At 39.9% G+C, this 27,803-nt stretch overlaps 1 protein-coding gene across 1 annotated transcript; it reads right to left on the bottom strand.

The window, feature by feature from the left end:
* On the bottom strand, window positions 1-27,763 carry galt (galactose-1-phosphate uridylyltransferase). The gene is made up of 11 exons (XM_030085273.1): window positions 27,631-27,763; window positions 26,422-26,591; window positions 26,124-26,199; window positions 25,300-25,348; window positions 20,980-21,109; window positions 20,046-20,102; window positions 14,262-14,384; window positions 10,372-10,504; window positions 9,870-9,953; window positions 1,224-1,378; window positions 1-382 (listed from the first exon to the last, which is right to left on the bottom strand). The coding sequence occupies exons 1-11, from the start codon at window positions 27,665-27,667 to the stop codon at window positions 305-307; spliced, it is 1,092 nt and encodes a 363-aa protein (XP_029941133.1). The 5' UTR covers window positions 27,668-27,763; the 3' UTR covers window positions 1-304.
* Between the last annotated feature and the right edge of the window lie 40 nt (window positions 27,764-27,803).

The raw sequence follows: 27,803 nt of genomic DNA, 5'->3' as shown, positions 1-27,803 counted from the left end.
GGAGGAAGGGAACAATGTTTTCTCTTTATTTCCTTTGGAAAATAGAGGAGGGGTTTCACGTTCAGCCTGAGGTCCATAATTCCAGTTAGGAGCAAAGAACAAACTTAGTGCATACATAAGTATATTATGTCGACTGAGTCCAGGGCAGATTAGAACATTTCAAAGCCCCGAGTCAGCAGAGGCACTTCCGCATGATGCTTTTTAAAGTACATTTAAAACAAGAGCAAACACACAAGTGATTTCCGAAGAGTGCACTGCGGCTGGAAACAGGCCCCTCCATCCATTCCAAAGACTTCTTCAAGTTTTATTTCCCTCCTTGTTTTTCCTGCTCCTCTCTGGTTTTATAATGATCTTCTGGAAGGTTCCTTAACTTCTCAGCAGCCTAAAACAAAAGTACAGAAATGTTGACTTATTGCAGTTTTTAAACAACACTACAGTTCCAGTGGGTAAACATTAAATATTTTCAACGAAAACTTTATTTTTTGGAAGCTAATTTTGGAATAATTCTGACACATTACTCTTTCTCTACTCTAAAAACATACAGATCGAAGTTTAACTAGAATAAATTAACTGTTGTAAATGTATACCAATATCAACAAAATGGTTTAAAGTACTGTGTGAAGTGTTCAGGCATGTATGAAAGAAATGCAATTTATCTAACTGACTCCAGTTTTACGGGAAACATGTCACTCTGTATGGTCAGTGTTTATTTTTAACATTTGAATTTTTATTCAGAAAATGGTTAAAAAACAGAAACCGAGTGGTTATTTGACTTTCATTTAAAAATTCAAAAATTAAAATTGAAATTCAACGAGTGTTTCTTCATAAGCTTCCAGGAGGGATAAACAAAACATAAAACCCTGGTTGATTTTAATTTTTTCTGGTAACAAATAATTAATTATTGGCCACGAAGTACTAATTCTGTCCAGAAAATATTCATTCACGGCCACAATTTAAAGTTTTATTTCATAAGTCATGTCTTGGGCTCCGCACTTGAAGTGGAATTAGGAGTCTTGGAATTAATATTCTGGTAAGGTCGTGACCTTAGGCTGAATCAAATAATACAGAAGATGTTTGTACAGAAATAAAGGTATAGAAAATGTGAAGAAACAAGAATGTTGAACTGCTCTACACGATCTGCCAAATTCACCTGAGCTGCTATAATAGCTAGAATGCATAAACCAGTTTCTGTGTTCAAATGACAGTATTTATAACCGTGTCACCTGCTCGGGAGTGAGGTCCCGCTGCTCCAGGGCGAGCATTTCATACCCCACCATAAACTTCTTCACCGTCGCCGACCGCAGTAGAGGAGGGTAGTAGTGAGCGTGCAGCTGCCAGTGGGAGTTATCTTCTTTCAAATGGGGCCCAGTTGGAGCTCCTGGAAAGACAAAAGACAGAGCAAGAGGTCCTCAGCACCCCCGTGTGTCGTCTGAGTATCAGCGCGAGGGATATGAGTAAACGCCGGCTGTTAGCGGCGATATGATGAGCGCGGTCTTTCACTGTTCCCCTGTCGTGGCAAATGAATGCACGCTGGTTTCTGTGAGATACACTTTCTGAGTTCAGCAGCTTAATATAATCTGGTCAACAAGCGACTCACAAAATGGAGGAGAAATAAATGAAATGCAAAGCATGACTGCATTATTGGCGATTGAAATGAAAGGACTATGGCTGACTATAGTTGACAAAATTAGGCCAGAAAAAAAAGAAGTGGGTCCCTGCTTCCTAATATGTTGCTTCATTAATACTTACTTGTGGTAAAAGTAATAACAATCCTGGCTTTAAAAGCAAGTATTGTCCATTATAGCCAAGAAAATTAACTCTGTGTTGTTATTTTTGTATAATTGGCTCCTAGTCTCTGACAGCTTGGGCTATTACTCCAAGCGAAGTTTCTTCAGCTGCAAAATAATTGAGTTTGTTGTTTTTTGTGTGCATTTCCTCTTTAAAAAAACATTTATTCTATGGGATTCCAATATAGGCTTTATTTATTTATTTTTTTTAACTAAGCGGCTCATTTTAAAAAAATTCCTTTCTGGTCAGTATGAGGATCATCTTCACTATGGCAACATGCATGCACATGTACCGTACACACAAACACACACAAGTTTACAACATGGATGAGAAGCACACAACCAGTCTATTCAGCTGTCATCCACACTGTTCAAGGGCCTCTGCACAGACACTCCTCAGTAAACAAGTTCAATTAGAAAAGCATCTTGAAATGTATAAAAGCAAATTTATCGATGACGTGTTTGGGTGAAGATGCCACATAAAGAAAAAGAAATTTTCAAATGTGCTTTTCTGTAGCTGCTCGACTGAGTCTCTAGTGACTCTGAAAACCATCGCATCTAATTTACTTCAATTCTGTGGCCATCACGGCCTGCAATTATTATGTTTCTCTCTGATTTTCTCCCTCTAAACTTGTCATACGTAGCCAGACAAAACTGCAGATAACTGTGTGAAAATGTGTGTTATTACATTAAATGGTAAAATCTTCTAAAGAGGGTCATGACCGAATCTACATTTCCACTGATTTTTCACTGTAACATTCAAATAGCGACTGTGCTGCCTTAATGGGGGGTAATGAGGCAATCAGGGGAGCACAGACAGCAGCAGCATATATCTCTTAAAAAACACAGAAGTAGGAAAAAGGAGAGCGAGAGGCATTGTCGTGAGAAGAAAAGCTTCATTTCAGCGGGCTTCCCGACAATGAGGGCTGATCAGGCGCCGATTCAGACGACAGCAGGAATGAAGAAAGGAAACTAATGGACAGCAAGAGAGAAAGGGAAAGCATGAATAGAGGCATGCTCCTATTAGTGGACAATTAAACAGGTTAAAATTGCCTGAGAAAAAAAAATTACGTGAGAAAATGCACATGTGAATAATTCACAAGTCACTGAAGCAAACTATACAGAATCGACTGTACATCACCGCCATGTAACTACTCTGTGTGTCCTGTAATTTATGCTCCGTTGTTACGATGGCAACAACTGCTTTAACAACACTTCTTCCATGTCTACCTGCATCCCGAGTTCCTGATTTAGCATATTGATGTTGTTGTACGATATGTTCCTCTTGAAGGATTAAACAAGTAGTCAAAATGAACGCAAGATTTCCCGGGTGGCTCAGCAGCATGTGACCGCTCCTCTTCCTCTCCACGATGCTGCTAATATTTCAAGCTCTAAACAAGAGCTGGCTGCTGTCATATGATGTCAAATAAAACTAATGGAAGACTCATTACCTGGCCCCGGTGTGTTTGTGGATGAAACTGTGTGTTCTAAGCTGAGTGGACAGTGTGTGCACTGTGTTTTCAGTACACATAATTATGAATATAGAATTAGAAATATTAGGTTTTAGGATGATCACAAACAACATGTACTTAGACTACTGACTGTATGTATATACATGTAAAGGATCAGGGAATGGGAGTGGATTTAAAACTGTTACTACAGCAAATGTTGACATGGAACAATTTAATCATGCTCTTTATCTTTATTTAATATTTTTGCATAAGAATTCCCTTAGCATGTTTAGAATAAGAGATATAAGTCATTCATATGATCTTTTGTCATGTATCTATACGGTTTTATCTCATTTGAAAAAGCTACAAATTGCCCTGATAAGACAAAGGGTTTTGAATCAAATACAAGTTGCCATTTAATCTGAAACACAGGAAGAAACTGGAGTTCTGGGAGAAAAACAGCACATGCAAAGGAAGAACATGCAAACTATATACAGTATATAGGTATAATGTCGGTACTGATTGAGTGAGAGAGATGGTTCAGTTTGTGTGAGCCTCCACAAATTGGACAATTACAGCAACATTGCTCAAATCAATAAAGCAATAAATAGTAACTGGATGCATTGAAACAAACAACAAACATGACAAAATAAATTTGAATATTTGTTCAATTTAACAATGCATCCTTGCATTTAATTAGATACTGTATGTTTAAAAAGGCTGTTTATTCCCCTTCTTAATAGTAACATACTAGTGAGGTGTTTGCATTTATAGGATGGTTTCATCCATGAAATACCTGCTCTGCTCATGATCAGTGGTTTCTTCCTCTGTTGTTATTGACTCGTGACCATTTCTCAGGTGATTGCTGCCTCTCGGTGCAGAGCTATAAGGATAAGACTTGGAGGTCCAAACTTTATCCTCCAAGATGATAAAACGGAGTTTATGAGAGAAAACCTCCAGAGTTTGGGATTACTGTTCCGGGGCGTCATGGCTGTATATATTCCTTCCACATGTTACTGCAGCTTCTCTTTCCTAAAGGTATGGATTGTTGACATAATTTCTTCGTAGAAGCTTCATCATAGTTTTCCTCTCATCTAACATCAAATCAGATCAATTGCAGAAGATCCTTTGCTTTCAAAGATAATCGTTCCACCTTGCTAAGTTCCTTTTAGTGTTAGTCAAGTCCATCTGAAGGCTTTGCTTTAAATGCTTTTCATATTCAGCCATATTGTAAGTCTGTGAATTTGTCAGTCAGTTATAAAGTCCTTCCTGTGCCACATTGTGACATGGTATCATCCTTGCTGTTTTTCTCTTCACGCCCTCTGTTAATACTGAGGTTAATTCTACGATGTTTCTCACCCTCGCGTCACTTTCCTCTCGCTCATCACCTTGTTTTGAATTACATGAGACGCGATGTTAACAAGCGCAAATGTGACATTTCACAAATCACAACAGATGAAGGATAGATCTCAGAAAAGAGACGTGGTGTTAAACTGACAGCCCGCCCACAAGCACAGAGTGTCATCAATAATGTGTTGCATGATCATTAACTATAATGTACAATTTTCATAGCGTTACTGAGAATTTCTGATTTACTGTATTTATTATTATTAATACATGAAGTTCTACCTTTTTACTTCATGTAACAGCCACTGAACCAACAACAATAACAATAACATTAAAAACACATTGACGGTCTTTAGAGCTTTACATTTTGGTGGCAGCAGAGAAAAAGACAAGGAGACTGCAGCCAAAGCTTAACATGAGATCTGTAGGAACTTTGTCCAAAAGCACTTTGACCCCAAGATGTGCTTCAAAGATTTGCTATCTGACAAAATGAAAAAAAAAAAAAAAAAAAAGAAAAAGTGAGGCCATGATTGTGCTCTCTGATGCCCTCCGTCCTTTTTGTGTATCTTTCTTTTTGGAAACTATCTTTCATGTGAGCTTTGAGTGCTTTTTTGGGGGCAGGAGAAAGGTGACAGATTGACAGCAGCATGACATCAACCCATGGTGGGTGAAAAAAAATAAATAAATAAAGAGCCCCAGCTTCCTTTTTTATATGCTCTGAAAATCAACACCATGAAGAAATAAAAGCATTGGGATTTGTTTATTTTTAACTTAAATATATATACATAAGGACACCTGAAAGATGCAAATCACAAACTGCAAAACTGACTGACTGCAAAAATTATGCAAATATGCACACAGTCACAAAAAGACTTGCCAGATGTTTTCATTTGAAAAGCCTCTAATGGGTAACTGTAACTAACTTTCCAAAAAAGGAAACATGAAAAATTAGCACTGTGCTACTGAGGGCTGAGACGTAAATTGACTTCAGTTTAGCTCTGTAAGGATTATCTCCTGCGAACAAGCACTTTATTTACTGATACTCACACCAGCTGTTATGAGACAGGGCATGTACGAGAGTTGAGACGGAACTCATCTTCCCACACTTTGAAAATCCCTGAACTTCTCAAAAAAAAAAAAAAAAACTCACAGGAGTACAACTGCAGCTGAAATTGAACCTGCAACCTTTAGCTCTCACAAGAACCACTCTGAGCACTCAGGCGCGGTGACACAGCTCTCCTGGCGCCGTTCATCACCCCATCGCATCGCTGCACCCCGTGACACTCCGCTCCGGTCTGAACCTGGAGCGAGGAATTTCTGTGTCTTAACTCACTGAATGTTTCTCACTGTTTGAGAACAAGCATCAAAGTTGGATTTACTTTGTAAAAAAGGGGGGGAAAAAAACTGTCTTGAAACTCCCTCCTGCATAAGTGCTGTGTTTTTCAGGCATTGTTTTTCTTTTTATTCAGTTCAGTGTTTACTGAGGAGTAATTTAGTACTTGTTGCCGAGGTGACATTCTGCCTGTGATTCTTTTAAACATGTTTACTCGCTTATTCGCCTGCCGTCATTACTGGCCTTTCATTTCCTATTGTGGGTAATGAGCAGCGGCAGGAAAATGGGGGTTGCATCGCGAACGCATCACAATAAATTAAAATTTATTAAACCGAACATATTCAGGATATTGAACTGCAACAATTGTTGAAAACAGCTACACAGGCTCACTTCTTTTCTCACGGAGTGATGAACACACACAATATCGCAGAGCCACCAAACAACACGTGGATCCTGTTGGACTGAAGTGCTGACACCACGGGGCACCTTCACCCTCTTATGGAAATGTAATATTAGTTTGTTAATCGGGTTCACAAATTGAGTGAATATGGATGTCATCAGTGGAATCTGTCACCTGAAGAGCTGATGAAATGAAAAACACATTTCCACAGGAATAATTATCTTGTTTGCGATTACTATTTTTACATCAAAATCCATCATTTTCTCTTCAAGAAAAGCAGTGTCAAACGCTGCAGTGGTTAGTTTGGCATCGGCACTGTCATGGCTGATATCAGCAAATTGGTTATCATTCAATGTTAAACTGGTCGCGCCCTTGAGATTATCTGATGTAGATCAGATCCCAATTCTTACTTTTTTTTTTGTCAGCAGTGAGTGGCAGACACACACAACATTTCATCTGAAATTTTCTAGTTTTTCAAGCCATTATGTTTCAATTTACAATCATTCACCAACTTTATGGGATATTTACAGTCTGTCATGCTACTGCAAAGTCACCAAAAAAAAAAAGGCTAATGTGTTGATATCCTCATTCAAAGTAATTAAATACAACATGTTTTGATGTTAAAATGCTACATGACAGTAATTACTTCTCCTCAGCTAATATAACTGTCTAAAAACAAATCACAATGTCAATATCCTACGTTTTTGGTGGTTTTGGTTTCTGCATTCTATTTCATGTGGGTGAAAGCCTGAAATTACTCCACAAGTGAGAGCTCTTTATCCGAGAGAGCGCCTGCTTTACATAAGAGGGCACTTTCTTAAAGCTTTAAATATTCTGATGGGTCCGAGTGTGCATTGAAGTGGAAATACAGTAGCAGAGTGGGGAAACATCAAAGCCCAGAGATTCCCGTTTAATTTATTGCAGCGGAGTCTTTTGAAATGCGACCAGCGTTTGCCTAACCTGTAAGAAAAATGCCGGCGGCACCTTAACTAACATATATCTTCCCCCATGACACCGAACAAGCAAATCGATATGTGTTGGTGCATGGTAAGTGCTTTTGCTAAAATTTTACGACAGAGGGGAAAAAAGACAGAGGAATCGGGGTGGGGGGGGGGGGGGGGGGGGGGGATGCTGCCGGAGGATGTGAAGAAAAGTTCTTTGCATGTAAAATCATATTGATCAGACATTTGGTAAAAGGGCGATCATATCATAGGGGTACTTCAATTTGAAATTAAAATAAGATGAATACAATGATGGATAAAGAGAAAGAAATCTTAAATCCTCAAGTTTTTTTAAGTCCTAAAAAAAATCTAAATTATAACAATAATAATGTGATATTATGGACTTATATATTGTATTCCTGTGATGGACTGCTGACCACTCCGGGCTGTATGATGCCTTTGCTCATAGTCAGTTGGGACGGGATCCAGGAATGAAACGGTCCAGAAGATGGATGGATGGTACTGATAGTGTTTTCATAATAAAATAACACATCCGATGTCCAAAGTAAGACGTTTTATCATCTGCCATCATCATACATCATGAAAGACTTCTCATCTAAAAGAAATTCAATGTCAGCAAATACATCTCAAAAAAAGCTGGAGCAGAAGCAACGAAAGGCCGTAGGAGTAAGTGGAAATTAAAATAGGTATTTTGTGGTCTATAGCACCATTTTATAACCAGTAAGGTCATTAGGTAAGACCTCAGTAACAGCTTGGTGTAAAAAGAGTACTGTAGTGTCCTGAAAAAGAAAAACTTTAAGAAAAAAGTCAACATAAAACCATGAAACTCATGATTTCAGCATCAGAAATACTTATTCTCATGAGTGAGGCAAGATTAGGCTACAAATCAACAAGTGTACAGATTCAATAGAATATGTGCTAACACCCAGTAGCATTTCTCTTTCAGGTAAAACCTTGCACATTTGAACAAGGCGCTGCTGGAACACATACCGTATAAATCACAACAATGTGCTTTGAAATAAAAGAGTCCGGGGGCTGAACTGGCCTTCCTGCAGGACAGATCTTTCACCAATAAAAACATTTGATGCATCATGAAATGGAAACTCTTTGCAGCAAAGACCCTGGAGTCCCGAGCAAGTATAATCCAGCTGCAGATTAGTTTGGGAAAACTGGTAATCTGATGTTTATATTCATTGCACTATAGTCCCTAACTACTTAAGTGTTGGGTTTCACCTTATTTTACTTTAGATAAGAGCAGGACTACCTGTTTTCTCCACTAATGTTCTTTGTAATTGCTGCACTCTGTGATCTACGTGCCGCTTAATTGTCTCCTGGGAACTAATAAAGCTTTGGAATGGAACTGAGCATCCGTCCTCACCCAACACTGAAGCGACCGGTTCAATCACTTCCTGGATGCTTACAGATAATTGTTGGAAGAATTGGTGTTACACATGGCCCCGTTTCAAAGTTTGGGGAGTGGTCCTCAGTGTTTAGTGCCTGGGGGAATTCTGTATGCGGTTTGCATGTTGTCCATGTGTGCGTATGAGTTTTGTCCAGGTTAAATGGTGGTTCTGCACTGAGTGTAGATGTGAATGTGACGCAGAAAACTAAGGCTAAACTAAACTGCACAATAGAAGATTAGAAAAACGTGGTTTGCTCTGATGAGTCTCATTATCTGCTGCAACATTCAGATGGCGAGCCCCCTTTCTATCAATTAAACATTCTTTAAAGGCCACATGTTGACCATGTCCATCTTTTTATGGCCACAGTGAACCCATCTTCTGACCAGAAGGATAATGCGCCGTGCCATAAAGCCTAAATCACCTCAAACTGGTTCCTTGACAATGACTTTATAGTAATCCTATGGCCTCCACAGCCAAGAAATCACCTTAGGGATATGGTGGAATGAGACATTTACATCAGAAATGTGCAACCAACAAATCTGCAGCAACTGCATAATATGGACCGAAATGTCTGAGGAGTGCTTCCAGCTCTTTTGTTGAATCTATGCGACCATGACTGAGGTCAGTTCTGAAGGCAAAAGGTGATCCGAGTCCATGCTGGAAAGGCATCCCTAACAAAGTAGCCTGTGAGCGAGTATAGAGAAATGACGGGGATTTAGTGAATTAAAAAGCTCAGGGCTGCAGGACCGTAACAGAACTACTGTGAGTAAGGTGTGACAGGATTTTAATGCTTCCCCTCCTTCTGTATTACTTCTCATTTCTGTTTAAATTAAAGCTGCAGTCGAAGTCTCTGAGAACCTAGACTGAACACATTCGGTATGAAATATTCCGAAACTGCTTGTAATTGATTACTGTCACAGATGATCACACTTTGCAAGGACCGCTCCAAGCGGAGTGAAGCGCTTCTAGCTGGCCTGATATGTGAACAGCCTCCACTTTGTAGCAGCAAACTGCTTCAATCCACTAATCTGTCCCAATAATATGAGGTATTTAGACCAGAAAAATCTCTTTCATCTTTTCGACCATCTGTCCCCTTCTGCTTCTTTTATTTAACAAGAAAAAAAAAAACCGTCAACACATTTAAACAAAAAACTTTTCTTTTCAAAGTGTGCTCTTCTCTTCTTACCGTGCCAGCCCATGGAGTAGGGAAAAGAGACTTCAAACAGATTGTCATACTTGGTCAGCAGTCTCTTCATAATGGCAGCCAAATCTGATAAATGGTGAAACAGACAGAGATAAGATGTGAGAACTGGAGGACAGTGGACTGAAAAGACGAAGAAGATATCCGCGCTGTTGACAGTGAATGACATGATGAAAGGAACTGAATTAGATGGAAAAAGAAAGGAGGAATGTTTTTTTTTTCCAGTTAAACACAGTTTATTGAACTGCCTGAACTTTTCTCAAATGAAAACTTCCTGCTGAGCTTTAATGTGCGATGAATGAACATCGAGGATGATACACATCAGGAATCCAACTTGCAAGTTCCTCTCTGACAAACAGACTCACCTCAGACTGCTGGAAATTGCCTTATCGCACTCCCAGTCACTCACTCTGTTAGTACCTCACACACACACACACACACACACACACACACACACACACACACACACAGACCCACACACACTCACCCTGTCTCTCGCCTGTTGTCAGGTCACTGATTCTGAGGACATGTCTTCGTGGTAACAGTAGAGTCTGGTAAGGCCATGTTGCCCAGTATGGAACCACGGCCAGCCAATCAGAAGTCTGGACCACCACACGCTCCTGACAAAGGAGAGATACATATCAAAACGTTTCACAGTGTGTGTGTGTGAAAGAAATATGGCTGCACAGTGCCCTTTCTCAGTAAGAATAGCCTCAGTTTGAGTCAGGTGTTCCAGTCGCCTCGATAGAAAGGTTAAAAAAAAGATCTAATTTAGAACTCCATGGCTTATTTGGTCCAGTTATTTCACAAGATTAGGGTGAAATGGAGAGAATATGCTGACAACCACCGCTCTGACAATATTTCCATCTAGTGAATAAAACAGGCTACTTAGGATTGGCTGTTTGCGCCTTAATTATCATACACCGTTTCAAAGCAGATTGTGTGTGAATCTGAGATTCAACAAGCTGAAGAGTGGGCACAAACCCAACCTGACCGTACGATTAATTTGGCATGTGAAAGCTTCATAACATCAACAACGGTTTGCATCAGGATCAATGATCCTGTATGAATCTAGCTTAAAAGGCTGAGTTAAAAGGAAAGCAATTGAAACGATTAAATTAGCTCTGATTTCTTTGTATGTGTGTTTCCCTCTGTCTCTCTGGACCATCCAAGGTGTACCTCGCCCTGAGCTCAGATCGGCTCCACACCCCATGACCGAAACTTGAAAAAGTCGACTGTAGTAGATGAATGGATGGATACAATCCTAGCAGCATGGTAATTAGAAAACCCTCTTTGTGGCGAGCTCTGGCTTGCCAGAACACTCTCCCGGTACAGCCGCACCATCAGGAAATCATCTATTCTCAGTCCCTCTGCCATCACTCATCACATCTCTAACCTCAGAACTGGAAATGCGATTCAATACAGAGCTGAAATGTATTCTGTCCGAAAGACGTAATTATCAGTAATCAGACACCCGACCACAAAGGGCTGGGAATGTCTCCCACATACGTTTGAATAAGCTCGTCCAGCGTTAGACATTAGTGCATAATTAATGGCTCCACAGGGAGAGCTGGGCTCTTTAAAAACTGGAGAGGAAAACACAAAGTAAAAGATCCTCAAAGTGTTCAGTTCTCTTAATGAGGTGTACCGCCTGTATAGGATAGTACTTAGCACCAAGCAAGATACCGCTTTGAACACTGCTTTGCTTTTAACATAATAGGGGATCGTAATAACAAGCACTTTCTCTCCGTGTATTGCAAAAAAAAAAAAAGCCTATTCTCACAAATTTTCACTATGTTTTGGGTCAAGGTTTTAGGTTTGTTCTCCCACTAGTTTCTCACTGCCCCTGTACTTTTAACACGATTACAGAGGAGCAGAATGAAGATGGGAAACTGAGCACAAGGATGAAGACGAGAGATTGAGGATGAGGTGCGAATTGAAACAGAAAGGGGAGGAAGTGGAGGGTGTCTGGAAACAAGACACCTCACAGACACCAAATCCCTAAGAGTTTTATTCAATTAGCTTAGAAAGTTTTTGTTCCAAAGTCAAGAGTGTCACCTGGGAGCTGGAGCCCAATTCAAACTCCTCTAAACACTGCAGTGTGCCAATTTACGGTCCTAACCTCGGGTCAGGGAGACAGGAGGAAAGACAGAGTGAGGGAGACGCTTGCACGCACACGAGTGGTGGACAAGGCATCCTTGCACACATCCTCACCTACACGTACACACAAACACACACACACACACACACACACACACACACACACACACACACATCTGCCTCCACTCTGATTTTATAAAGGTCAGTCCCCATGAGTAGCAGTCGAGGAGATCCAAGTGCCTACTCTGCTCTTCTCAAAATCTTAATGCTATCCTCTCTATCTCACACACACACACATACACACACTCCCAGAAGAAGAGGTCAGTTCGTTCCCTGAATGAATTATTTGCCGATTTCTCCTCTCCGTCTCATCCACCCTTCACTCTTTCCTCTGACTTTGCATCTGTTTGTCTCTCCCATGAATCCTTCTATTGTTTCATCTCCTTTTTTTTTTTTTTGTTCTTTCCTTGTCCTACTTTGCACTTAAACTCAGCTCAGTTAATTCCATACTTTTTAATTAAGCCCACATTCCCTATTCAGCTGCTTGATAAAAAGTAAGATCTCTTTTCTGAGTCACTCAAGAAATCAACTTTTAATTCGGGAGCGGAGTGGGAGCAGAAAAGGTCTCCACTCGAGTGAGACCCGGAGTGGGCTGTGGCTGTTTGTGAAGTGGCTAATCAGCAAAAAAAAAAAAAAAAAAAATTAAAGCCGAGATTTGTTTCCTAAAGTAGAGAAATTCACAAAACCGAAACGCACTGCTGCAAAGCTGAATTATTTAATCAAAGCTGAAGTGGAATATTATGAATCCGCCAGTCGAAACTCAAGTACACGTTTGTCCGTCTCAAACTGAAAGTATTTGAATAGTCTTACGGTGTTTAACAGGACTTTCTTGGGTTTTGGAAAAAGAATTCTTGGCTGTTAATCGTGTATATTAAACTACTGAATAGTAAATATAGTATAAAATGAGAGTGACAGTTTCTAATTGTTCATGTGAATGTTTTGGTGTCAATGCTGTGAAATTTATTGATACTGGATGCCAAATAAGTGAACTAAGTTAATGGATATTTACGATATAAAGCTCTGATTCTCTGCTTTCTAGTAGTTTTTGCACTTCTTATGAGAGTTATGTATACTAAATCTCCCTAGTGATAAGAGGGTGGAAATAAAAGGGTTGATTCACACAAAGAAGTTGACGAAAACATGAACATGTGCATGGCAAGTCACATCACACTAACAGAACGGACAAACAAGAATAGTGCAGCTATACTTACCGACATAGAAAAAGAAACTTGCATCACATTTGGTGGACTTATCAGTGGATAAACACAAGTGAAGCCGACTCCGCAGCTTGAGGCAGTCAGGTGAAAACTTCACGCCTCTATCGAAGCTTAACTCACCTGTGGATAAGTTCTTTCACAGTTTCCTCGAGCCTCGGCTCGCTAATAAGACATTTGCCAACATGCTAAATGCGCTCGGCGCCGTCTTCAGAGGCTCCGGCTGCCGACGCTCCACACACATTACTGGGGAGTCAGTCAGGCAGACAGACGTACAGAGTTTCACCTAATCTCCGCGCACTTTGAAGATGGATTCTGCAGCATTATGCTAATGAGCATGTCTGCTGTCCAATCACACGCTTCAGCGGCTCGGAGACGGGCAGAGGATGCGGACAGGAAATCAAGAGGACGATGAAGTAAAGAGAAAGAGGGAGAAGCGTGTGTGTGTGTGTGTGTGTGTGGGGGGGGGGGGGGGGGGGGGGGTGAAAGCAGATGAAGGAAGGTGGAGGGAATCATGCAGCCAAGGTGAGAAAACCAAGGCGCCGCTTTTTTATTGACGTCTTTAACACTTTATTAAGAGAGAACTATTGTGCTAATTTGCAATACTGGAGTCTTCACTTTAGAAAACTTCACAAAGTCCGCCTTTAAAACTGACTATAGATATGAAAAAGAAAACTTCCACTCACTGTGAGCAAGCAGTGTCCACCATTAGTAATTTGACACCAACATCATCAGTTCAGAGCAAATCGTCATATAAGGAATTCTGTGATATTCTGTGTTCAGATTAAGAACCCACAGTAATCTGAAAGTTGACTTTTAGACAGTGTATTACAGTCGAATTTGATCTACAGTGTGAGAAACGCCCTACCCTCATGATGTCTGATATTAGACTAAAGATTAGACTCAAATTTTCATAAATCCGAGTTTCACCTGTCTCCTCAGAAGTTTCTAAATCTTGAAACTGACCTGATTCAGTGGGCTGTTTACAAGCGCGTTGCCATACCTGCTTCTCGGCTTCCTGTTTGGCGTACTGCAGCAGCATCGGCTCCCCGTGCTTCTGAAAGTACGCTCGCTGGCAGCGGTCGGATAGAGCTGGCTCATTAGGCAGGAAGTTGCTGGCCCACACCTACAGAAAGCGGGAGGAAGATGGAGGCAGATGATAATGATGATGACGCTCTGCAGAAAATGGAGAATTGATGAAATGTGTGTATGCATCAGAACTGCACTCTGCATTTAGAAAATTAAAGGGACATAACGTAGACCATTGCCCCGATTCCGGATAAGAACATTACATCTGTGATTTAATTGGGCTATTTGTCAATATTACTGAATCAATAAGTGTTTTACAGATGTGGAGATTTTTCGGTTCTAGAAGAGTTTCATTTTTTCAGGCTATCCAGGATTGATAAATGGTTTTTCCCCCAAGCCACCGCTGCTCATTTATTTCAATACAACCTGAAATTCAGCTGACACTGAGACCTAATTGAGATGGCTACTTTATCACAGCACTGTGGTTATGTTCCATCCATAAGCCTTAAAAGCCCTGCAAGCCCTTTTCCCCTCCTTCTGAGCATATTCAGCTTGAAAACTCTGCGTCAAAGACCAGCCTCACTTCTAGAAACACAGCATAATGGTGGAAAAATCAAAGTGAATTTCTGCAGACTTCGGAGTAATTTTTTACTTTTTAACTCTTACTAAATTCTTTTGTTGTGCTTTGCTTAAAAAAATTGGGATTTTGCATGCAGTATAGATAATGAATTGATGCAGATCTAGCAGAACAAATTTCCTGTTTTAGCATCATCAAAGTAACGAAAGAGAGTGTGGAAAACCCCTTCACTTCATCCATGGAAAACCATTTGAGTATATTTAGGGATTTTTGTTATCTTACTGACAAACTGTCAAACTCTACCGAAACAAAACTTCTTCAACAGATCTAATTTTGAGTTTTCCAGAAAGCGAGTAATGAGCAATCGCTTCTAATTAGACTAAAAATGTAAACATTACAGAAAAATACAACAAATAATGTGTAAATGATCTCAAATCCAACAGTAGATACAATAAATTAGCAATCAGTCCATGTGGCAGTACAAACAGACACGAGAGGGAAAAAAAAGATCCCCATTGTGATATCAACATCTCTGGAACAACTGTCAAGTTTGAAGCAGCTGTTTTGATATCTCACTGTGACAAACGCATCGCTCATTGCTCTCATCAGCCACCAACTGGCATCCCCAACCTGATCACATCCGCCCCAAATGAGACGTTGGTGTTATGTCTGATTGGGAAAGTGAGCATCCCGGGAGAAAACAATGTTTGAAGCTCCACATCAGATGAGGCACGGCAGGTCATTTCATTTATGGAAAGAGAGAAAAAAAAAAAAGGAAAGAAAGAAAGAAAAACATTCATTTGCATTGCTCACATCAACAGTGAAGTTTCCAATCTGACTGAGGAGTATTTTTAGGCTTTATAATGCATTTCTTTTGCATACACATCAGTGCACATCAGGACAAACATTTCTATTATCCTTGTTTGTTCTTTATGGTAATTTCCTGGCAGATATTTCGATCACAAACTCAGTAATACATGATAAACTTGAAAAAAGTCAGTGCGGTTTTGAGGGGGGGGGGGGGGGGGGGGGGGGTGCATTTACGAATGAGTTCATTAAAATTAGCTTCTCCGCCGATAAACAGGAAGGCAGACAGTGCAACAGCATGCAATGTGCTGTGGATTCATGGCCTGATGAGTGAAACCTTCACCAGAATATTGATCAGTTAGTGCAGGAGTAAGGAATCAAACCGCTCGGGTGTCTGCGTCTCGAATGAGAGGGATGTTTCTCTCAGCTTTTTAATATTTCCCTTATTTTTCAGGAGGCTTTTAACCTTTTATCGTGTTATCTGACAAGGATTACCACGTTTGTGTCATCAGGAGGAGGCTCTCTAATTATATCATTGTGTCGCTTAATGAACAAGGTAATAATCAGGTGCTCTCTGCAGCTTTAAGCAGCGGCGCTTCAGACTGCATTGCAAATTGTTTCCCTGATTAAACACTCCTCCACCTTTTCACCCACGACGCGGTGCAGCAGCAACACTCCTTTGAATTCTGTCGTCACTTCACTGCACTACGACTGCAAAATAAGTTGGCATTAGAATAATTTGTCTGTCACTGAAATACTGTACCTAAGTGTTTGTAAAAGTGGCACATTCTTCTCAAAAAGGCAAAAGGGAAAAAAAAAAAAAAAAAAAGGAAATAAAAGTGGGTCTCTTGCACTCTGATGCTGACTGCCGGGGCTTTCAAGCCTTCACAGCGTCCAGCACCAGACCCGACACGGCATCGGCTGCAGTTTCCTTCCGTCTCGGTGACAGCTGAGTGGGCCGGCCGCTGCTCACCATATAATCACACATCCAAAGAAGTGACACCACCGGTCCACTGGGCTCCAGTCAGATGTTCTGAGCAGCTATTCAATAAACCTGCTCTTTATTTCAAAGCCAATTATATAAATCAAATCAGACAAACTAGAAAAACAGCAGCTGCTCTGGCCTCAAATCTGCAAACAGGCACACACACACACACATAAACATATTAATCTGCTTCACCTTTCGACCTCTTAAATTAGCAACAGTTTTCCCGATAACACCAATTACTTTGCAACCGATGCTGCAGGAATGTTGCAAGTCGCACAATCTCTCAGTGGAGTTTGCATCAAACATCTTCTGTAGTTCACATCACTTGACACTTGCTCAGCATTCGACAGGTTTGAGATATTTGCCTCTCTTGGACATATTTTTGGAACAAAACTCAAGCAGTGTGTTTACAAAACCGTGCATCTCACCAGCTAAAACCCTTTTCAAATAGTTTGGGAAAACTGTTTTGCATGTTCCGTGCTCCAAGTTGTCACAGCCCAGAGAGATAGGGGCATTCTCTGCCGACTTTGAAGCTTCCAGTCTCGGTGGCTTATGATAAAAAAAAAAAAAAAAAACACACACAGCAGCGTCCGGCAGAAAGCCAAAAATGAATGTGGTTCCACACACATTGAGCCAGAGAGAGGTAGAAACAGAGAGAAGCAGACATGCTTCATGTGTGGATTAAAAGTGCGAGGCTGCTCATCTGCATGCCTCCAGCCATGTGTGATAGTGAGCGTGAACACAAACGCCCGCAAACATCTGGAGCCACGGATCTATTTGTACACCTGTGTTTTTGTTTTTTTTTGCACGCGCTGACCCATCATTTTCCCCCAAAAAACTGATTGTTGATTCTTAAAGAGACGAGAGAGAAGACGGCACACGGGGAAAAAAAAGAATCTGTTTGCCCAAAGCTATGACTTTTCACCAGCTGCAAAAACACCGTCATCCTGCAAACTTCATGAGTGAAAATACCCACTTCCAAAGTTAATAATGGAGCGAAAACTGTCTGCTCCTGAGGGGAAAGCATATTCAAACTCATTCTGTCTTCTTGACCGAGTTACTACTGTATACACTTGGGTTGCTGATGTAAAAGCAAAAGAAAAAGACCATTGCTACTCCAAAGGCATGTGTTTTTCTTCCTACGCTTACATAGAAACACATACAGCTCGGCTCCTCAGAGACCGGCGTCAGAGGAAATGTTGCCTAAAGACCGTGATTAGCATTTTCTCCTCTTTATTCTTTCTTTTAGATCTATGGTTCGTGTGTTTTGGCCTGGAGGACGTACCTGATGTAACATTCGCATGTGCAAACATTTAAAAAGTACTTCTTTTTTCTTTTTTATAAGTTGACTTTGATGTATAAGGAAAAGGGGAACATTTTGGACAGCAGGAAAACACCAACAACCACTCAAAATGCCACACGAAAACTGATCATATTTAAGAAACTAAGCATGCTTCACATTGGCAGCGGTTATGTAACTCCATCAAAAAATTTGAATGAATATATCACAAATATAGACTTAATCCTAAAAAAAAAAGGGAAAATCTCCTACAGCTGAGGACTATTTTCTTCTGAGGTCACTTACTGCCCTCTTTTGGTCAGTTTTATATGGACAGTGGATTAAACGTATGCTTTCAGGCTGCATTCATAAATAACTGAGAGGGAGGAAATGTATCTGAACAGAGCCAGACTGGGAGTTTTCGTCTGGGAAAGTGACTTTGATGTCAACCATACTCAAAAGAATAAAATCAATTACTCAGCTAAATGGACTCGCTGCTGTTTGTCACAACACCAACTTTATATAATTGATTATAATGATTTTTCAATATATTAAAAGTGAAAAGCAAAATAACGGCTGCACGGCATAGAGAGAAACGATCGACCTTGTGAGATTCATTTCATCTTCCTCTGATTGATGTATGAGGTGAAACGCTGGTTTGTCTTTTTTTCTGGACTCTCCTTTCTGTTCCGTATTTGTTGTTGTGTCTGGCTGGAAATTGGGACTTTCCCAATAGGGGATCATCCAGACGAGAATTCCAGCACCAAATCCCAGAGTTCAGGCACAGGTTGATGTCCGTTCACTGAGATATTTGCTGGGAGAAGACAATGGTTTGGCAGATCATCCTCTCTTTGTTTGACACATTTCAATCTCATAAAAGCTATCACACCCACACTGCACCAGCCGAGAAGAAATTCAAGTTAATGTAGAAAATACTTTAGTTTTTCAGATCTTAATTTTGAACTCCCTTTTCCAGCAGAAAACGACACTTAAACTAAACTGCATTTTGCATCAGTGATTTAACCATTCAGTCACTAGTGAAATACCTGAGATGCCATTTTAAAAATTCAAGTATAAAAAAAAAAAAAAAAACTGGCGGACGACAATATGTGTCTTCATGTCATGAAGAAAACATCTTGAAGAGGAAAGATCTGTTAGGTGTTTGTATCCAACTTTGCCTCCATCATTAACAGCGCTTTTTCCTCTAAAGTAACATACTGTCATCTGTTTAAGCCTTATATTACAGTCTTAAATATATCGTTATAGGACAAATTAAAGGAGTCTGTGTGCAAAACCAGATCTTTTCTTCTTCAGTTAGATTTTTAAGAATCACACGAGAAGCAAAAACATTAAATAGAATCGCACTAAAGCAGCCTCTTCTTGTCAAATGCTGCTCTTATATCTGGTTTTAACCTTTTAGGACAATGCTATACAAGAGTTGAACCTTTTGAATGAGAAGCAACTGTTCAACAAGAATTTTGCTTCTTCTTCTTCTTTTTTTTTTTTTTTACCTGCAACTAACAGCCTGTCTGTTTTTGTCAGTCCCCCACCTGGTTGTATCTTTTTAATGCCATACCGTGAGGTGACAGACATAAAATAAAAATCTATTTTTCTCCTGTCTCTCTCTCTCCGTCTTTGGCAATCGACTGCATCCGGGTAAAAATCGGAAAGACAAGAAAGACATCCAGCGGAGTGCGAGAAAACAGCCGAGCTGTAATATAGGTGTGAAGATGCATCAAAAACACAATACGGCAAGAAATGACAGACACACAAGCCTCTTCCCACTTCTCACACACGCCGAGGCGAGACGCACACGGCTGCTGATCATCTCGAGAAGAAGAGTCAATTAACGGCTCCAGGTGCGAAACTTGAGAGTGCTTTCATAACACACTTCCACTCCATTGTCATATAATGCGAGGCGCCTGCATCTCAGGCATGCAAATGAGAGCAATGTGACAGATCGGCTTTGTAAAGAAGAGAAGCGGCATCTTAAACAGCTGTGCTGAAGGAAAGCGTCCGTGCTTGTGCGTTTCTAAATATCTGAACCTATTTTCACTGTGGAGGCCTTTCACTTATTCATCATTAGTGTGTGTCGGCGTTTTCTTACCTGGCAGTGAGGATGTGGATTCGAACATCCCATCATCGCCCCCTTATTCTCAAAAATCTAGAAGATACAAGAAAAGGAGTGCAATATAATCATCATGTCATATTTACTTAACAGTGTTATTTTCTGTGTTTAAGTTTTCGTCATATTTTACAAGAACCACAGTTTGATAAGACGCAGAGCTGGGTAATTCTGAGTATTTGCTTTGGATTGTAGACAACTTAATTAATAAAGTGGTTCGAAACAGCAAAAAATAGACACATCACATTCTGAGGTGCTTAAATATTTATACTTTTTATTACTTTCTACTTTAATTATATGTCAGGAAGTAGGCACAGTTTGACAGTTCTGGTTGATTTCATGTAGAGATTTGTCACAACAGATCGTTTAAAAGCCCTTTTTACAAAAATCCATTCAACAGTTCTATTTGATCTGGTAATTCCTTAAAAAGTAAATTTAGGTCTGTAGTTTTTGCTCTACTTTGTATATTTTAGAATACTGACTTGTCAAAACTCCAGAAGCTTTTTCAGATTTAGTGTGCATAACCTAGAAAATCACCATCAGGAGCTTACAGCCCCGGAATCTCCTCTTCAATAAAAAAGAAATGTCATTATATGATACGGAGTGGATTTCATTACAAGCTGTACAATGTCCAGCATCGTATCTCATTCATATCTTTCTGCGGCTGTCAGAATTTGTGAGTTTGCCCAGAAGCGTGATTAAAGTTTAACTCGGTGTGATATAAGATACATTAACATTTAAGATAATGGAATGAGCAGAAAACTAAATGATTAGTGACTCCGGAGGACAGACGGAGGGGAAAAAGTTCAGCTTTGACAGTGTTTGAAATGTATCCAGAACTGGGAGACATGAGCAGTGCCGAAATGTGTTTAGGGATGTGTGTGTGTGTGTGTGTACGTGTGTGTGTGCATAATACCTGAACCCATGGGTATGTCATGCCTAGTTCTTCAACGAGCTCCGCCCACTTGTCGATCACCTTGACAACCTCTTGCTGCTTCATGAGAGGAAGGGTGACGTCGGACCAGGGGTGAAAACACATGACTTTACTGAGAAGAGCATAAAGAAGAAGGAAAACATGTAGGATCCATGTGAACTTACACTTTTAATTCATTCCAAACGGTCGACTCTGTCTGGCTTTGGCTTTTCTAAGCTTGTTTGTTTTTCCTCACCTTTTCAGTGCTATTAATAAGTGCTAAATAATCGAAGCGGTTCTAGATGTATTTGGCCCGGGCTTGGTTTACTAAAGTGGAGTGACAATTTTCCCAGATTGCTGTTTGTATCTGTGGTGCAAACAGAATCACTGCTCTGCACTTTGCTGAGAGCGCCTGTCAAATACAAACTGCACGTCGACTTTGACATCTTCTTCTTCTTCTTCGGAGTTTCTGCTGGCGCTCTTGTTGCTGCTGACGTTGGAAGGAATAGTGACTGAAAAGTGCGCTGCACACGCTGTCACAGCAACTTTGACAATTTGCCATAGAACTGTTGCAAACTGCAAATACACTCACAAAAAAAAAAAAGACCAGAATTACATTTAATGGTTTGTGTTCAGTCTTGTATTTGGGGCCCAGCGGTGCCAAAGCATAGTTACCAGTATTGAAAGGGCGTGCGTTGTTGCATCATCTCACACTGTAACTAACAGAGTCAAGCAACCAAAAAGCAGTTTGAAGAGGGAACAACAGAGCCATGAACATCACATCAAATGTTGCTCCACAGCAATAAAAACGAAAGCTAAAAACTCCAGAGACTGAAACTCCCTACACTCTCCCTCACTATGAAACAGACGGAATGTACAAAGTTAAATCACCTCACCGGGCAGCAGAGAGCAAAGATGGAAACTATAAATAATGAAAAAGAGGCAGACCCAAATGCACAGAATCTACACTCGCTAAGATGGAGTAGTTCAGCTATGCAGGGTGTTGTTATTTATATCAAGGGAGTTTGATGTTTTGTGTATTGTTTATGAGTCTTTTTTTAATAAAATTGTATATTTTCAGGAGGAAGTTGTTGTTTACCCACAGTATTACTGCCTTCAGGCGCAGTTAAAAAAAAAAAAAAAAACTGGCAGAGGTTTTTAAAAATGTAAAGCAGATGCAATTCCAAAGCACAATTTCTAATAATTACAAAAAACAAGAATGCAGCTACAAAAGTGGTAAAACATACAGGATGATAATGTCTCCCAGGATCTCAAAGGTGGGTTTAATGGGAAACAAAGTGAGGTCTGACGTGATGATTGCACAGATAACAACAGACATGGATGAGTGGCTGGCCCTGATGAATAATTTCACAGCGTGTGAGCTCACCCAAGATTCACATCTACAAAAACAGAGCTTATGTGCAATCAGGCTTCCACTCATACCCTTTAGATCTGAATTACATCCTGAAACCAGAAACAGGTTATTAATGTTCTTAATTGTGTTCAGGCAGTTCTTTATTATACTGTTTTAAAACCTGTAGCACCAAGGAGAAGCAGCTTCACCACGAGGATCAGAATATTGAAATTTCCCTCAACAGGCGAGCTCGTCTTGTACCGGATCAATAATTGAACAGACGTGACTTTGGTGGTTATGCTTCCAGCAAAACTGAATGATCACATTTATAAATTGTACATGAGTTGTGGGAGGTTGGAGTCCTGCATGTGTATTTTAGACCTCCAGTCAAACTCGGCACGCACAAGAAGAACGTCAATCCAGACCACCTCCACCCTCAGCGAGAATAAAGCAACATTTATGGCGTCTGCTCTTCCCTGGATTTTGGCCCATGCGCCTTATGTTTGACACCCCTACGCTACATCATATGTTTAAAAAGTTGCAACCATGTGAATAAATCTTATTTCAGTTTCAAGATACGCCCTACTTTTGAAGCTTTGCTTCCATAAAAGAAAACAGTCATGCAGATGTTGGAGTTAAAATGGGACTTCAACCCTGGTTTCCTGGATTAAGGTGTTAATCCCTCCATCCTCCTTGCAAATGGCACACTTTTTTTTTCATCATATGTTTTATCTCCTGTCTCCCAATATAGCTTCTGTCATAACAAATGCAAACATTAGGTGCCATAAACTTTACTTTAATAATCATTTTAAAGTCAAAGTTGCATGAAAAGTAATTTCATGGGTAACTTTGTTCTTTTTTCTTTTTTAGTTATTCGTGTAAAATTTCAGTAGGATTTTCAGGAAACTTTCACAGAAACTGCAGTTATATAAGAATTCCCTTCCAGGGAATTTTAAGGAAGTGATCATGCCTAAAAAAAGAAAAGAGTGCATGGCTGAAAAGGTGCACTCATATAAATCGTTAGGCTTTTTCTTTCTCTCTCTCTCTTCCCTCACCACATCTCTTTTTGGTCTCCTATGACCCAGATCCTCCAAAATCCCATTTCCCATCGCGATTTCTCTTCTAATTGGCTCCCTGAATGCTGTTGCAGGGAAACAAGCTCCAGTTTCCTCTTCTTCTTCTTCTTTTTTCTTTTCCATTTTTATTTGGCCACGGAACCACACCGACTGAATGGACTGTGAATGCACGCACACCAGCGAGAGCGGCGGCATTGTGGGAGAAACACACATGCAGCTGCCAGGAAAGAAAAATACCCCGAAATGTAACAATCAAAAACAAAAGACGACCGCAACGCGTCAATCAAAGCTGCCTGTGCGCTTCATCACTCCGTGAGCGAGCATGGAAAGAAATCCCTCACAGCGTCTGCGTCTGCCAGCACATGGGATTTAAACACAGGGTTCAGTTTTCTCCCTGCACATGCAGCCCTGTGGTTTGATTCCCCGTATTATTCAGCTGTTGATGCTGCCTGACAGCAGAGTTGCATCATCCAAGTATTATATGGCGAGAAAAATTACCCACACACTTTAAAATATAGACTTTTGCGTCGTATATAGTTGTCAAAATCGGATGTGGATTTGTTGGAAGTCAAAATTCCAAACAGTTGAAATCAATTTGAACTGTGTATTTATGTATAATAGGAAAAACAAATAATTAGGTCTCCCCTCTATCGTTCCATTATGTTCAAAATCTTTTGAGTCCACATTTAAATAAGACTCAGGATAATCCCTTTAATTTACAAGCTCACAATGGTAAACCGTAACACAACAGTGAAATCAAGCCGCGAGGAAAGATCCCCATCTGCTGGAGCTGCTGGTGTTAAAATGCCTGCTGTGGACTTTTGCTTTGGTTTCACTCGAGTGCTGAATGCGGGAAGCGTGCAGTGCGCTGATTAACAAAATTAACTTCACCTTAATGGTTGATTACAATAACAGAAGATTAACTGCGCCTCGGCTTGACTGCTCTGATTGCACTCATCGGTTGAATTATTAATTATCCATACTTTTGACTTTATCAAAATTTAGAATAGATTTACAATTAAGGTGCATCTATATAAATATAAAACAAAAACCTAAGTTAACCACATGTCAATTTATAACTAAAAATTGAAAATAACTTTCATCACGATCACATTTTTTTCTGATATATTTGAATTTAATGATGAAGCCGGTCACTGTACCAAACACATACAGTCGTTTCAAATGTTTCTAATTTACTTTTATGAGATGTTTTCAGTCAATTTGCTCCCTCTGCATGTTTTAGAGAGTAACACACAATGCCCCACGTGAAAAAAACACAAACAGTTGGAAAATTCAAAGTTACAGTCTGTAAAATCTAAGTAATGAAACATTTCTACATTTGGTGGCTACAGGACTAACTAATCTCAGAATTCTAACAGATTCCTCATTGATTTCTTTCTTCTTCTTTTTTAATTGACTTGATACTGTATTAACAGAGCTAGGGGGGATTGAACAAGCTGGTTAGCTGTTTATTGTTTCTAGCTATTTGGTTATTTTTTAAAGTCTTAAATGAAAAAATGAAAACAGAAACTCTGTAAAAAAAAAAAAGAATCACTGACGGCGTACTTTGTGATCAGTTGATCAGTGAGATATTTTCTCACAGGTAATGGTAGAAAGATTGTCATTTTAAGTACATTTAAAGAAGCTATCAAGTGAAATGAAGACAACTTGCTGTATAACTCAATTTATTCTACATCTAAATAAATAAATAAATAAATACGTTAGTATTAGTTGTCATTAATCTTTGTGTTGAATGTGCTCAGGCATATTTTGGCTTTCTGATTGTGAAGGTGAAAGTTTTGTGGTCCTCAAAGTGATAAAAACTCCCCACCTCAATCTTATTTAAGTGCAATCTTTTACTGCTTGTCCAACTAAAATAAAACAGGTTCTTACCACACGCCTCTGGCCGCTTTAGACTGAAATAATGGATCTTGATCTGACCCTGAAGAGGAGAAAAAATTATATTCAAGTTAAAATTCAGCAAACAATAAGTGACTGTTTTACAAAACAGCTGAAAATCTTCAAGAATAACAACAACCAAAAGAAAAAAAAAATGTTACAGTCAAAATCTGAGAACAAATGTTGTTTTAGAGCAGTGATTACCAGCGCGACCTAACATCCACCAGAGGGCGCCAAACATTCAGAACAATCATGATTTTAAGAAGTGCAACTTTTTATGTTTTAAAAATGTGTGAATCTGCATTTATGCCACAAAACTACGATTTCTTTTGAAAGTGCCTACAATATAAAGAAATTTGATCTTGCAAAGTAAGCAGTGGGAGTAAAAGTGGTGCATCGGGCTGAAGAGAAAGATGAATTATTCAAAATGAAATTAAGACAATACAAAGAGAGTGAAATAGAATATGGCTTCATTGAAGCAATGGACAAAATTGGAGCTGAATTCACCTTTTACGATGAAAAACTGGCAAATGAAACTTTGAAACTGTGCAAGTTGAAGTGTTACCAGACTACCAAAACCTTCTGAGATTGAGTGTAAACCCAAAGATTTTCTCTTTAGAGAGAAAGAACTCATCGTTACACAAAATATCAAAGAAATTTCAGTTCATATATAAAGTGTTTTGCAGTTCCTTCAACTTTTTGTAACTGTATGGGGTGACAGGGTGTGGTGTTTAATTTACAATGGTGAAAATTTGGGAACCCTCACAGAAAAAGGTTAGAAAACGCTGCTTTACAGCATTCATGGCACTGGAACTCACCTGGATCCGGAGCATCCGGCTGAAGAGCAGGAAAGTCATTTTCAAAGACAAATGTACTGTCATAGTCTGGATTTTCCTTGAGAAAAATCAAGAAACACAACCAATGAAGAGAAGATGAAATGGGTTAAATCAGACATCTCAAATCTTGTCATCACAGGTTGGCTAGAAAACAAAGGTTAGTTTTATTTGGGTAATTTTTACACTTTTCCGGGTCCTCTTTGAGGCTCTTATGGTCCCTCTGGCAGGCCACAAGCCATGTGTTTGAGACTCCTGAACATGTGTTTCTACCTCTTCTTACCTCTCCATTGGCTCTCGTGTTCCCAGGACAGAGTGGGTTGCGGGGGTCATATCTGGGCACGTGGTCCTCTGGAGGTTTTTCCACCTGACCGGCCCAGGGTCTCTTCATGCGGTGGGCCGACACGAGAACCCAGCTGTCTCGTAGAGGATTATAACGTAGGTGCTGGTGCTCTGAGGAGAACATGGAATAAGAGATGACGGTATAAGAAAACAGAATCAACCCATCCATCTGGAAGGAACCAATCCCAGCAAACTACGGGACATGGCAGGATATACTCTGAACTCTAATCCATCACAGACAACCACATCTAGACTCACTTTCACACCAAGGAGCTTTCTATATCACCAGTTAGTTAACTTCACATGCATGTTTTTGGAACCCACGCGCACACAGGGAGAACGTGCAAACTCCACACAGAAAGGATCGGCCAGTGTTTTAAACCCATGCCCTCCTTACTGTGAGGCAACAACACCAATCACTACAGCTCTACAGAATAAACAGTCTTTCACAAACACAAACTTTAAAAAAAGAAACTGATGCTGGACTTTGATTTGACACTGATTAAGTAATTGTTGGAGGTCTACTCTGTCAAATAAGAGTGCAAAGTACAAATGCTTAGTCCTGCCTTATCAATCATTTACTCCTTCTCAAATATGTAATCAGTTGTAACAAATTTTGATTTAAAAAGGCATGCATGCCAGGATCCACCACATGCACACTCTGCAGCATGCAACAGTTCATTCTGCAGGAACTGAAGCTAGCTTTGAAAAAAAAAAAAAAAACTGCCCAGAGTTCACTTTGTATGAGCTGACTCATCACATCTGGACTGATGTCAGCAGATTAAAAATAGCATTTCCATGCCAACACAAACTGAGCAATTGAAAGAGGCTTTGTTTTGTTTTGGGGAAATATCTCTGAAACATAATTTGTACTGCCATGGATGCAGCTAGTAAACAAAGCGTCAATCAATACCGCATTTGTCTTGCTTAATTGCTACAAAATGTCATGTTTCAGGGGATATGTTCACGGAGGATTTAGCACTGATTCCTACAATTCCTATGGAGGCAATGTTCCTGATTTTTGACAGAATAATGTTGGATATGTCATGGATGAGCGTCGATCCAGGTAATGTCAGACGAGCCTTCTGCAGTTTGATCTGAGTGAATAAATTGAAGTTTTAGACTCGAATCAATCGATACCACTACATACCTTTGGGGTCAAAACTGACGTTTAGTTTCCCGCTCATGTCGATTCAGAATTTCGACTGTTAGTCGTTAATTCAGTGAATCATTAGATCTTCTGTGAACTTTCTCTCACTGTGAATGTAAAAACTGCACTCCCCTGCTTCCTGTTTTTCCTCAATGAGTGAAGGAGTGTGCTGT

The sequence above is a fragment of the Salarias fasciatus genome, assembly GCF_902148845.1.
Source record: "Salarias fasciatus chromosome 7 unlocalized genomic scaffold, fSalaFa1.1 super_scaffold_4, whole genome shotgun sequence".
Taxonomy (NCBI): Eukaryota; Metazoa; Chordata; class Actinopteri; order Blenniiformes; family Blenniidae; genus Salarias; species Salarias fasciatus.
Note: the sequence above shows the minus strand (reverse complement) of the source record. Positions and strands in the feature narration are given on the sequence as shown.